Genomic DNA, 12,959 nt, shown 5'->3' on the forward strand with positions numbered 1-12,959 from the left:
GCTGGAATCCCTTCTGACTGGTTATCCAAGAAAACCCGAGTGTCCAAAATCAGATGCCGAGGGGGCCCAGAGTCAACCTCCGCTAATTCAGGTGGGTGTTTGATACGTGCCCAGCCTAGGGTTTCCCCCCAGGTCGGGCCTGCCCTATTTCCCAACTGATCATGCCGAGATTCAGGCACAGGCTTAAGTGCCCCACTTCACTTTAGAGGACAAGAAATAGCTAAATGTCCTATGCTTTCTTAAGTTTTTGCGGGTACTTACATGTATGGTATTCAGCTTTGTTCACGTATTTTCTGTATTGTGATGATGACAGATGAGATTCTGCCAAAACGTTGCTACAACTTTAAAAGCACAACTACAATGACGTGGGAAAATACCTGAACAAAGCTGAATGCCATACATGTAAGTACCCGCGAAAACTATATATTCTGAGGTTCTCACGGGTATTTGTATGTGGATCTTTGGTTATTTGGGTTTTCTCCCGTGTAAGATTGGAAGTATCTAGGCAACGTTTTGATGAAGTCTCATTCATCATCTTCAGGCTTTTTCGAGTCTGATTCTATTAGCATCATCAGGGTTGGTTTTGGTCAGGCTGGTTTCAACTCCGCATATGATGGTTTCTGTGGGGATGTGTTTGGGAGCGACAGCAAAGTTGAATCCTTTTGAAAGGACCTTGGTTTCGGCTTCAGTGAAGATCTTGTCTGAGATGTTGTGCACTGTTTGTTTCATGTGTGGCTGTGAATGGGGAGGACTTGGTTTCTGACATTGTTGTAGTTTTTTTAGTTTGTTGGTGTGTGTGTCTGTCTTGAGGGTGGTCTGTGTTTTGGCTCTCCAGACAGCGAGTTGTTTGGATTTGTCCCAAAGTAAGGGGTGAATCTTGTTGCTGAGTCTGAGGTGGAGTGTGAGGAGATCTTTGTTGCTTTGGTCTAGGAGAAATCTTTTTGTGTGAAGTTCATTTCTAATTAGGGCCAATTCTGTTCTTTTGAAGATGATGAATGAGTTCTGTTCTCTCTGAAGATGATGAATGAGACTTCATTGAAACGTTGCCTAGATACTTCCAATCTTCCGCAGGAGAAAACCCGAATAACCAAAGATCGATCGATCGATCTATCTATCTATCTATCTATCTATCCACACACACACACACACACACACACACACACACACTTGTTTTCTGAGGTTTTCACGGGTATTTGTATGTGGATCTTTGGTTATTCGGATTTTCTCCCACGTAAAATTGGAAGTATCTTGCCAACGTTTTGACAAAGTCTCATTCGTCATCTTCAGGCTTGTGTCTTCGGCTTTGTGCTTCTCAGAGTAATGTGAGCTTGCAGCTGCTTCTTCCTTTTAACTGCTAGTGGGGGTGTGACTTGATTGGGTGGGGGTTGGATGTGTTCTGATTGGGTGGGGGTGTGTTCTCATTGGTTGGGGGTTTGGTTGTGTTCTGATTGGCTGGGGGTGTGTTCTGTTCAGGTGGGGGCTTGGTTGTGCTCAGGTTAGTCTTAGTTGCCGGGAGATTTGAGCTGGTGAGCTGTGATCCTGTTGTTTGGCTTCATGTTCATGGTCATGCCACATTTTCATGGTGGGTGTCCGTTCGTTTCATGTATGGGTCGGAGGGGTTTGAAGCGGGTAGTGATGCAGCTGCGGTACGGCTTCTGGTCTGTGGTCATGTCTCATCATCTGTGTGGGTGTGAGTCTGCTTTCTACATGGAAGTGTGGTGGTAGCATCTTGTGTGGCCCTCGTGGGTGTGGGTCTGGTGTCATTCTTCATGTTAGGTACACGTTGGTTAATGAGGGCGGGTTTCCAAATGGCTGGTAGGAGGTATCATCTCATTTATTCATGCTGTGTGGGCGTTTTTTCTATTTCTATGGCTTCTCTGATTATTCTGTTGTTGAAGTGTTGAGTTTTGGCGATAGTTCTGGTATTTTTAAAGTCAATCTCATGTCCTGTGGCTTTGAGGTGTTGGACCAGGGAAGAGGTCGGTTCTTCTTTTTTGATTGAGTTCTTGTGTTCTTCACTAAACATGTGGTCCTTAATATACCAAAGTAAATAATAAAAAATTACAGTAAAGCACAGTAAAGTTGAACATAGAAACGTTTTAATTCTTCTAAGGGAATGGTTGAAAAACAGCTAAAATGTATTCTTGCTTTTAGTTAATAAATGCCAGAATAAGATTTCATCCAACCTGAAGAGCTTTATCAATTAGTTCTAATATTTTGTGTGTGTGTGTGTAACTTTATTAGCAATATATTAACATTAATTCAAGTTTGGCAGAGAAACATTTCAAAAATTACATAAGCAATTTGTCAGAGGATAAAATGGATAAAAACCATCCATGTCTAAGACTTTGGACATACAGCATGATAAAATAAGATAGACGGTTTAGAACACTGTTTTATAAATAGTTAGACATCCCATTAACTTTGATAGAAGTTCAGAAGAAAGAAGTGGAGAATGAATGCACACTTCTTCCTCTCTTCTCAGCAATGTGTTAGCTCGGTATACTAGGTACAGATACATGGATCATTTTATAAGCACTTGTACAAGAGACTAAATATTTAACCGAGATATCCATGGAGGAAAAACCATTTTAATCTTAAAACTATTATAATAAAAAGTACCATTAAATAAACATGGCTCAGAAGATTCCATAATGGTTTCAGATGAATATACAACTTGACTATTGATAGGTATTTATTAAATTGCTATATGATATGACACTACATCTATTTTACGCTTTGATAAGATATTTTAATAAAAGGAAATAACTTAAGCATATTTATGTATCTCAGATTTCTATGCATTTCAGTTTAATAACATATAACAGTGTTGTACCTACATTTCACAGAATACTTTTATCAGCAGTTAATTTTAAAATCACAAAAAATTTATAGGCTAGTGCTTTATATATTACAACAATAATGAAATATTTTAATTATGAATGTGATAACTATTTTAAACATTTAATGCAAAACAATCTTTGCTTAACAAGTTGTTACTACTGAACTATTTTAAATACGGATGAAGCTGCTTGAGTTTAGCTTTCCTTGACAATCCAACTCTTAAAGGACCGCAACATGTTTTCAGAGGCTGTATTCTTATAATTCCACTGAGTAAACAGTTTCCTACATTTAAAAAAACAACATCTTGAAATCATATCAGAAGTGTGCATTTTCATTATTTCTTATCAAACAAGTTTGATGGTGATTTTGTAGAACTCAAAATAAATTTCTAGAATGACAACCAAAGGAACAAAGGAACTATTGATGCTTTCACTCCTGAAAACATCTAGTCAAGTGCAGTAGTAACTGTTTTTCAGGTAAATTATTTAGAACATGGAGGCACATATACAAATGCTTTCCTTTACAAAAAATGAAATGTTATCTCCCATTCAATTATTTCCCAAGTCCAACCGTGCTTAGGTTTTCAAAGGAATTCGAGATAATCATGGTAATAAAAAGAGACAGTATGCTTTTCCCACACCTAGGAGAAAATCTTCTACTTTTCTATTTTGCCTGTTATCAAACCATCAAGGTACAGCTATTTTTTCATCCATTGAAAAAGCGAGAGTTGAGAGTAGTTGTCATCATGGTTAAGTGCTATGTGTATTAAAAAGTATTTTATATCAGCTTTTATATGCCTTTGCTCAGATTTAAGTTATGCAGCATCTATTTCCTTAGTGACAGTGTTTTTTAATCTAAATTTTAGCTAATGGTATGATTAACTATGCCTCAGCAGTTGCTTTTGATGTTAAAGCTGACATTAAAGAAGGGTAACTTTACCTATAGGAAATAAATAGAAGGTTGTGTCAGGCCACATAAAGTGTGCTAGGGAGCAATGAACAGAGGTCAAGTTAGAGCTATACATGTCACGACATTATTCCCTACATTTTATTATCAGATTTGGTTCAACTATCAATCCAGCTGATTCCAGAGCATAAAAAGGAGAGAGAAGATTATTTGTACATAAATTGGGAAAAATATCCTAGTTCCAGTGCACTGAAATTGTAACTATCAGTGCCAACTGGGGTGAAGGAGAAGTTTAAAACATTTTTCTTTGTTTTCCATTAATTTTTTTACCTCGACTTGTTTTTATTCTTCAACAAAATTTACCCAACTTCATTCAAAACCAGTTTAAGAGAGTGATTAGAAATAGAAGTGTGGTAGGTAAAAATTATCTAGAAAAGGGCTTAATGTTTTCCTGGCTTGCCAATGCCACAGACTAATTTTCAAGAATAAAAAAGTCCCATAACTTCAAAAAAAAAAAAAAGAAAAAGAAAGAAAAGAAATAACACTGAATGAAAATTATATATTGTGTGTGATCAGTGTTTGCTTTGGCACAAAGGTAACAAAATGAATGAATGAACTAAATGATTGACAGGGTTTTTTTGTCCTATATTTTCCCCTGTCCTCTGAATATGATCTGGAGCAGTGGTCACCAACTGATGAGTCGCAAGAAAATTTTGGTGGTCTACAGAGAAATGTCACCCCCAGAGCACCCCCCCAAAGCAATTAATCCAGGCTGCCTGGGAATACAAGGCAGCACCGCCCACATGGCCTGCGGGAACCCTCCCCGCCCACTCACTCCTTACCTGTCAAACTTGCCTGTTAAGTTGCTATTTTTCCTTTTTTTTTTCCCGACCATCAGTGGTTTTCCTGTGCTGGGAGATTTAGATTAGCTAGAAAGCAGGAAACTGTTGGGTTTCTTGCTTTCTAGCTAATCTTTAGATCTTCAGCTCTACTTTTAAGCAGAGCCGAACCTTCCTTAGGACTGAAGTTTGTATTATTCAGTGCAGACTCAGGTAGCCGATGGCAGATAGATAGATCTCTGAATGAATCTGTGATTCTGTGAGCAACTCAATCTGCCTACCTGCTTTGCCTGATTTTGGGTAAAAGTTGTTCTTTTTTTAAATAAAAAAATCAATATTTACATACATGATGCTTTGTGAGTTTGCTTGCATGCAAATTTTATGTGACAGCTGATTGCAGATAGATCGATCTCTGAGTGAATCTGTGATTAACTCAATCTGCCTGCCTGCTTTGCCTGATTTTGGGTAAAAGTTGCTCTTTTCTTTATAAAAAATTCAATATTTACATAAATATTTATAATATTTAAATACAAGCCATGCCCAGCCAGTCACATTACCACCAAGCCACACCCACAAATTAGGCAATGCCAACAGAACTGGTTGTTAATAACTTTGAATCCCACACCTGTATGTTTGTTTATGTGTGTGCGTCTGTGTGTGAAAGAGAGGGAGGGAGAGGTTAGATCAGATCTCTCTCTCCCTCTCCCTTCCCCCCCCTTCCCACCAAGTCAGCAAGCCACTGTCAGTCAAAATTCATATTAGTGGTTCCCCGGATTTAAAATTATGATTTTGGTGGTCCCTGAGGTCCAAAAGGTTGGCGACCCCTGATTTGGAGGGTCTTTCCATCCCCAGGAGGAGCTCTGTGGATGTGTTATCAATGGTTTACTTTTTCAGAGTTTTTAAAAAGATTTAAAGTAGACAGAAGATTTTATGGTTTTGTACGCAATAAGATTATGGAACTGAATTATGTACAAATAATGAACATGTAATTGCTAAAAGGTATAAACTTTTATTGACATTTGGAAGAGAACAGATGAAAGAATGTAAATTAGGCTAAAATGTTTATAATATATAGATGAAATAATGGAAAAATATGTGGTTGAAAGTATTGAAATTTATACTACTTCATTATCTTCAAGAGAACTTTTTATAAAATGATGCACCTTTGGTATATAACATTAGAAAACATATTTCAAATGTATAAAGACATTTCAAACATATCTTGGGAATGTGAACAGGAAGACAGGAATGTCATGTTTAATTGATGTGTAAAAAGCTAGAAAATTTTGGATTCAATTATATCATGTTTGATGGATTTGTAAAAATGCTGGAAATTTTGGGGTTCAAATACATACTGATTTGGAGGATTTAAAAGTTTAATATGCAATTGAGACCAGAGGTTTTTTTTGGGGGGGGGGGGATTGATGATTGGTTGGGGGAAAAACTCATGGTACTTTGTTTCTGTATATGATAACTGCAACAAGATGCATAAAGATGCACAAAGATTGAAAGATTTGGAGGAGGAATGGTGAAGATGATGGAACTTGCTGAGATGGCTAAATCAATTTCATGGATTAGAGAAAAGATAGTATCTAGTATGTTTAATGCTAGCTGGAAACCCCTTATGGACTACTTGTGTAAAATGGAAAATATGAATTTATGATTTATGGTTTTATGATTAGACAGGATAGATTATAGAAAGAAGAGTTGTAACTATAGAGGAAGAGATAAATTTGTAATTGTAATAATTACTGCAAACCTACTTCTTCATATCTTTTTTCTTACTTTTTAAAGTTTTCTTTTAATTTTTATCTTTTCTTGCAGATTGATTTCTTTTCTTTTTCTCACTTTATAATACTTGTATTAGTTTTTATCTTCCTTTAAAAAAATATCTCATATATAGATATTTTATATGGATGCATAGAGAAGGAGTTCTAGTAAGAGATGGAAGCTGTTGGTTACAACTCAAGTCTACTTATTACATCAGCACGAACTTGAGGAGCAAAGACACAATTCTAGAACACAGAAGAATTTGTAATAAAATTTAGCTATCAAAATTATGCTTTGGGTAGACAATTACATTAATTTCAGTTTTCCTCCAACCTCATTTTTGTAATCTTATTTTTCATTTGATTCACAGAACATGACACCACCTAGCTATTTTGACTAAACTGAAGAAGAAAAAATCTAAACAATTTTAGTTCTGTTATTGGGCTGGATGAGAAATCACAGAAAACCTCAGGATTATAGACAATATAATCCGTCATCCCAGTTACATAAAAGATCTCAGACTTCCTAAGAAAATTGAACTCCATGAAGAGGAGAATTTATTGCTTTTTCTTTTATTTCAGCATCCAGCCAGGGTGTCTCCTACATGTTGAATGTTAAATTTAATTGAACACTATTTGTTGTTAGGGTTGAATGCATGTTTCTTTTCTTTTCTTTTGTTTGTTATAGTTTTACTGTTTTATATTATATTTTCCATGATAAAACAATAAACAAATTAAAAATTGAACTCCATAGGTAATTTCCCTAGCAAGAACATTTCAACTATCATGGAGTGAAGGCTTGTATCAACACACCCCACAAAACAGTATGTTATGTAAAGTATGTCAAGTAAACAAGAACATAAATACTAATCCAAATGGCACACTTTGTCACCAGACTATAACTTTGTACTTATTTTATCTTTGCAACAATATGGACCTGCAAATTAGTGGCAAAGCCTTGGGTATACCAACATCTTTATGAATGACCTAGAACAATGCTTTCTTAATTCTTATCTCCCAAAGCCTCTCCTTGACTTGTGATTCATTGATTGCATTTTCATAATCTGGATGTATCAAAATTAATCCCTTTTCAAATGCCATCATGAGTTCAACATCTTCTACCCCCGACAACTACAGCCTAGACTTATCTATACAACATATCCTTTGATATCATTGTAAAACTTACATAACAGTTTAAACTATATATCAGTGCAGCCATTCTATGTATCTGATGAAATGAGCTTGACTCACAAAAGTGTGCATCTTTTAACAGAATTAATTAATCTACCAAAATCCCTAAATTTTTGCTGCCATAGATTAACACGGCTCTTCAAAAGCAGGTTACAGCAAACCATTCATGTGTTTTAAACAAGATAATTAGATAGGACAGTATATGAAGTGTCACAATTTGAACTTGATTCAAGAATGATTTTATCATCTTTTACACACTGATTTTTTTTTTAGTTTTAGTAAAATGTTGTTTGAGTTAAAATGGTATTCATATTAAAGTGTTTGAACTCAAAGCTCACCTTGGAATCCAACAAATCAGCCACAAACTCACATAAATTAAAAAAATATTTACTGCATAAATTAAACTAAAATATAAATATATAAAAGTGAAAATGCTAAATTATTATAAGACATAATTTACCTCTTTCTGTTGTTAAATTATAGCTTCCTTCTTTTGTGAATGTTTGAGATACGAATGCAGGGTTCCAAGAGAAAGATTGTTTACAATGAGCACGTTCTTAAATTTGAAAAACAAATTCACAATAAGCTTTATAGTTATTAATAGATCAATTTGAACTTTACTATATACTACACATTAGGTCTACACAATGTAGCAACTATGTGGTAAAATATTCCTAGCTTGAGATAATATATAAAACTTCATATATTATATGCTTGATATATTTGATCTAAAATATAGCAACTACATTTAAAAAAAACACCCTAATGCTTTATTACATCTTTTCCACTATAGTATTGATATATTAGCTCTTACCAAACCTGATTGTCTACTACAAATTACTGTGCCAAGCATGACTTATACTGATGGTTTGCACTGGATCCCTTTTTCTTTCTTTTTCTGCCAATGTGATCTGAACAGCACCAGGCAGCTAAATGCAGTTGCAATTTAATACTTACAATACTTCCATTATAGTATTGCTTTGTGGAAAATGTTACTATCATCATTTAATGTCCCAATGTTTCTGTTACTTAATCAAGAGTAGCACCCAATGTCAATCTAAAATTAAAGCTACTGCTACCAACATCTTCACAAATATATTTTAACAAATATTTAGATTTGAAAGAGTTCTGTGCATCTTTTTTATAGTGCAAACCTAGTACTATTACATAAAATAATCTGATTCACATATTTTTAAAATCATTTACTTACTTTCAGAAGATGAACAGAACAATTCTTCACCTGACAGATTTGAACTGTAGTTGTGGGTTGTCTCTTGCTCTCCAAATTGTATGTTCTGGTGAAATGAACTTTTTGTATAGCTGTTTTGCTTTACCCCGGATGTGCAACTCATAGTAATATCAGTTGTGGAAATGACTGGATTGATATTTCTGTTAACTTGATCTGGTATGTTGTCAGAACAATTTAGTACATGAGATTCTTTCTCAAGGATATTTATTTCTGTTTGTGACAGGCTATTTTCATTTGCCTTACTAATTTCATTGAACATACGAAGCTCTTCCAGTACTAACTCAAATTGATCTCTTCTGTTAGTTTCTGAAGAAAAATGCTCTTCTCCTGAATCTTCACAACCTTTTTGTTTTGTAGAACATGAGGCTGTTAATTTGTCCACAGAATTAACAGACTTTGCACATTCGTTTTTGAAATGTAGCTCACATAAATTCTGAGACTGGTTTCTTTTGTTTACATAGTTCTTCCCAGCAATGGTACATTTTGTCTTCATAAACCAATCCTCAGCAGTTTGGTTTATACATAGTATTTCTGACTTAATTGTGCCACTGAACAAAATATTGTTACTACCCCCAAAGTTCATATTTTCTATTACTTTAGCTTTGGGTGCCTTAAAAACATTTGATATCCATGTAGTTTGATATTGGTATTGTAAAACACTCTTAAGTTTTTCAAAGTCAAAGCACCTTGGCTTTGCTTTTTTTCCATATAGGGAAATTTTACTCCACTTTGTTTCTACACCGATTGCTATATTTTGGGTTAGAAAAAGTTTATGAAACATGTTGGGAGTAAAATGTTGACTAACATGTAAGGAATGTTTAAAAAGTCTTCTGGAAATTGGGAAAAAATTACCATTAATTTTGTGTTTTAGCCAATGCCTGTCTTTGAAATACCGAGACGTCTTACTTTTGCTTTCTTGTTTTAAAAGACAATCATTTGCAAATAACTTGAGTGGCGCACAAATATAAGTTAATGTTTCAGAATGATTACTAGTGAATCTTTTATCAACACTTATGCATTGTTTGCTATGTTTTTCATCAGTAATTATTATATCACCCAGGACTGAAATGTGTTCTATTTCATCTGAATAAGAACTGAGGGAAATTTTTTTATATGTATCAAGATGAGATTTTCTATCAACAAAATCACATGGATTATTTTGGTTATGTTTGTGATTATTATATTGTGTTTTGTTCATTCTTTCTTTACTACCTGTTACTATATGTTTTGGGACATATTTGTTATTTGTATAATTAATACTATTTCTAAATATTCTCTTTTCCCATTTGTTATGTGCTCTTAAAACAAAATAAAAATGTTTAAATTTTTTAGAAGAAAAGTTACTGGTTTGATTGCACGTTTTTCTATTTTTCTTTTGTATAAATGGTTCTACAGTAACTATATCAAGTTTAAAATCTTTAGCTTTTGACTTTTTAAGCAGGACTGGAATTAAAATCAGATAATTTAATAATCTAAAACTATCTGCCAAATTGTAGATTGTTTCAGGAATATACAAGCTTCTTTCCCGTAAAATAATATTGAAATTTTTACTTTGGATATTTTGATTATTAGAAAGTATTATTTGGCTTGTTGTTTGTTTTTTTCCACAGCAAAGCATTGAAAATATATCATCTTTCCTAATATCTGTAGGACATAAGAGCCATTCTTTTGTGTCTTCATTAGACTTTTCTGTTTGTTGGTGATTAATTTGACTTATGTGGTTGAATACTGGAATACCATTTTCTGTTACAGAACTGTAATGATATGTTCCATTACTTTGTAAAAACAGTTCAAAAGCAATACTTTTTGTTAATTTAAGATTTATTCCACATTTTTTTGAATAAAGTGTATATGCGTGCCGAAATATTTTGTTTCTTCTGAAATTCTTCCTTCTATAAAATCTTCTTTGCTTTGTGTAGGATAAAATATCATTGTTCTTATGTAAAATATTTTTATACTCATAGTTCAAAGATTCAAAGTCTGACTTTTTTCCATTCATAAAATATTTAAATGGCAAACAGAACTTTAAGACTTCTTTATCACTATTTTCATAACTTCTAACTGGTTTTGAAATAAGATGTTGTTCTTCTGACTGTAACATTTTATACGCATGACAACAACCTGGATCCTTTTCTTTATTTTGAAATTCTGGCACATCTCCAAATAAAGATTCTATTCTTGCAATAAACTTTTCTGCCAAGATAATATAAAAAATTATACCTCTTGTTGGCCATTCATTTGTCTTTGACATATTAGCAGTCTTTGTTGCCGTTTCACTTTCTTTTGCATATGAGACCAAAGATTCAAGTTGTATGAAATCTGAATTATTTTTGTTTAACTTGCAACTACTACCATTCCTAAGTGTAGTACAACTATTAGAAGGCCATTTTCCAATGTACGGAATATTTTCTAACAATCTGGATTGTAATTTGGCATTCATAAACATCTTGAAATTTGCATGTTGTCTTACACTGTTTTTTAAAATTGTACTGCTTTTCTCTCGTAACTCCAAATTAAGTTGACTAAAATTCCATGTTTTAGGAAAACACAGAAACTGATTTCCTGATTTGTTATCTTCATTGCATATTTCAAATAATTGCTGTTGCCCCCTCTCAAAGATCACTTGATTGCTATCAATTTTAAATTTCTTTGAATACGGTTCTTCTGTTTCTTCTGGTGTAGGTAAAACTGTTTTTAAACTAGAGTCTTCCATGATGATTTGTCAAAAATAAAATGTGGAAGTTCTCTGTTCTGTAAGGTTAAAAACTGACACAAGAAATTAGTGCATTAGCATTCTAAAGAAATCTGTATTTTCCTACCAGAATTTAATGTCATCTTTTAAAGGCCTGTTTTGGGTGCCTTTCTGTGCTGAACTACACTGAGTGGTTATCTGAGATCAGGCCTCTTCAGTAATGATAGCTGCCCTACTTCTGAAGTAGTTGCACCACTAGAGAGGTGCAACTACCAATCAGAATGCATCAATAAACCCCAGATCTCTTGCTACTTCACAGCTTCACTTGATTATTCAGCTTAACTAGGCAGTCAATTATCTGCTTGGTTTGGTTAAGTTAGTCAGTATTGTAGACTAGAATGTATGTAAATCATATACAAAGGTAATCATTCACAGCCAGATAAAATGACAATTACACCTTCAGGGGTTTAAGCCCTAGCTTCTTTCTTACTCCTTTCCAGATTAATTAGTGCTTGATACAACACTTGGCAGACTTGAAGTCAAGTGGTTGTTGAATGGCTGTTCTGAACTGGAACTTCATTCACTCCTAGGTTTATAGTACTATCCTTTTGGTACTAGGTAAAAACTTAAATAACATAGTAAAATGTAATGTATATTATCAATGTGCATATTATATAATAATGGACTTTTAATTTCTTTTAATCAATTATGTTTAAGATCCACATCTTAAGATTATTAAAAAATCTTAATATTTGGATTTATTAAGATTTGCTATTAAGCAATAATTATATTAATATAAAATAACATTTTTAAAATTGTCAAAATTTATACTATTGGACTAGTTTCTGAATCATCAGCTTTACATTCAAGTAAACTATATGCTTTTAATAACAATAGTTTAGTACTATAAATGTAATACTATTGTAGAGATAATCAAGAAATTCTCTATATAAAGTTAGGCTTTTTATCCTAATCAATAAAACATACCTAATACATATGATTAGGAATGGATTGGTATCAAATTCAAATCAAAATGCTGTCATTCATGTCTCTAATTACATTTATTTTAATCAAAAATGACCTTACATTCATTTTATTACGGTATTAAGAGTTTGATACTTTTTTTTAAGAGTCATTTCAAGGCATCAAACATATCAAATACTCCTGCCTCTTATTTTCACAACCACCTTGTGAAATGAGCTTAGCTGAGAGAAAGTAACTTGCCCAGTCACTCAATGGTTTTCATGCCTAAGGGAGCCCCAGAACTTACCATCTTCTGGTTTCTAGGCCAGCATCTTAACTCTTCTACCTAAGTTTAATTAAATTTTAATTTAATTGATCTAATGACATTTTATGTCAGATACAAAGAACAGTTAATTTTTAATATTTTCTATTACATTACAGTGAAAGAATTAACTTACAAAGTTAAAGTACTACAAATAAAAATTGAAAATAATATGAAAACTTAG

General features: G+C 33.5%; 1 protein-coding gene across 1 annotated transcript; it reads right to left on the minus strand.

Annotated features, from left to right (window-relative positions):
• Positions 1 to 3,007: 3,007 nt before the first annotated feature.
• On the minus strand, positions 3,008 to 9,579 carry RAD51AP2 (RAD51 associated protein 2). Its single transcript, XM_026726568.2, has 3 exons — positions 8,760 to 9,579; positions 8,010 to 8,105; positions 3,008 to 3,126 (listed from the first exon to the last, which is right to left on the minus strand). Exons 1-3 carry the CDS (start codon positions 9,577 to 9,579, stop codon positions 3,008 to 3,010), a joined length of 1,035 nt encoding a protein of 344 aa, XP_026582353.2.
• Between the last annotated feature and the right edge of the window lie 3,380 nt (positions 9,580 to 12,959).

Source organism: Pseudonaja textilis, chromosome 1 (genome assembly GCF_049901715.1).
Source record: "Pseudonaja textilis isolate UNSWEBS1 chromosome 1, rPseTex1.2, whole genome shotgun sequence".
NCBI lineage: Eukaryota > Metazoa > Chordata > Lepidosauria > Squamata > Elapidae > Pseudonaja > Pseudonaja textilis.

Bases quoted from the DNA above. Each gene is read 5' to 3' on its own strand.
- RAD51AP2 (XM_026726568.2), bottom strand. From the start codon at position 9,579: ATGTTTCATAAACTTTTTCTAACCCAAAATATAGCAATCGGTGTAGAA. The intron at 8,106-8,759 runs GTAAGTAAATGA...TTCAAATTTAAG, and splicing joins GTTCTGTTCATCTTCTGAAA to AACGTGCTCATTGTAAACAA. The intron at 3,127-8,009 runs GTAAATTATGTC...TTTTAAATGTAG, and splicing joins TAATTTAACAACAGAAAGAG to GAAACTGTTTACTCAGTGGA.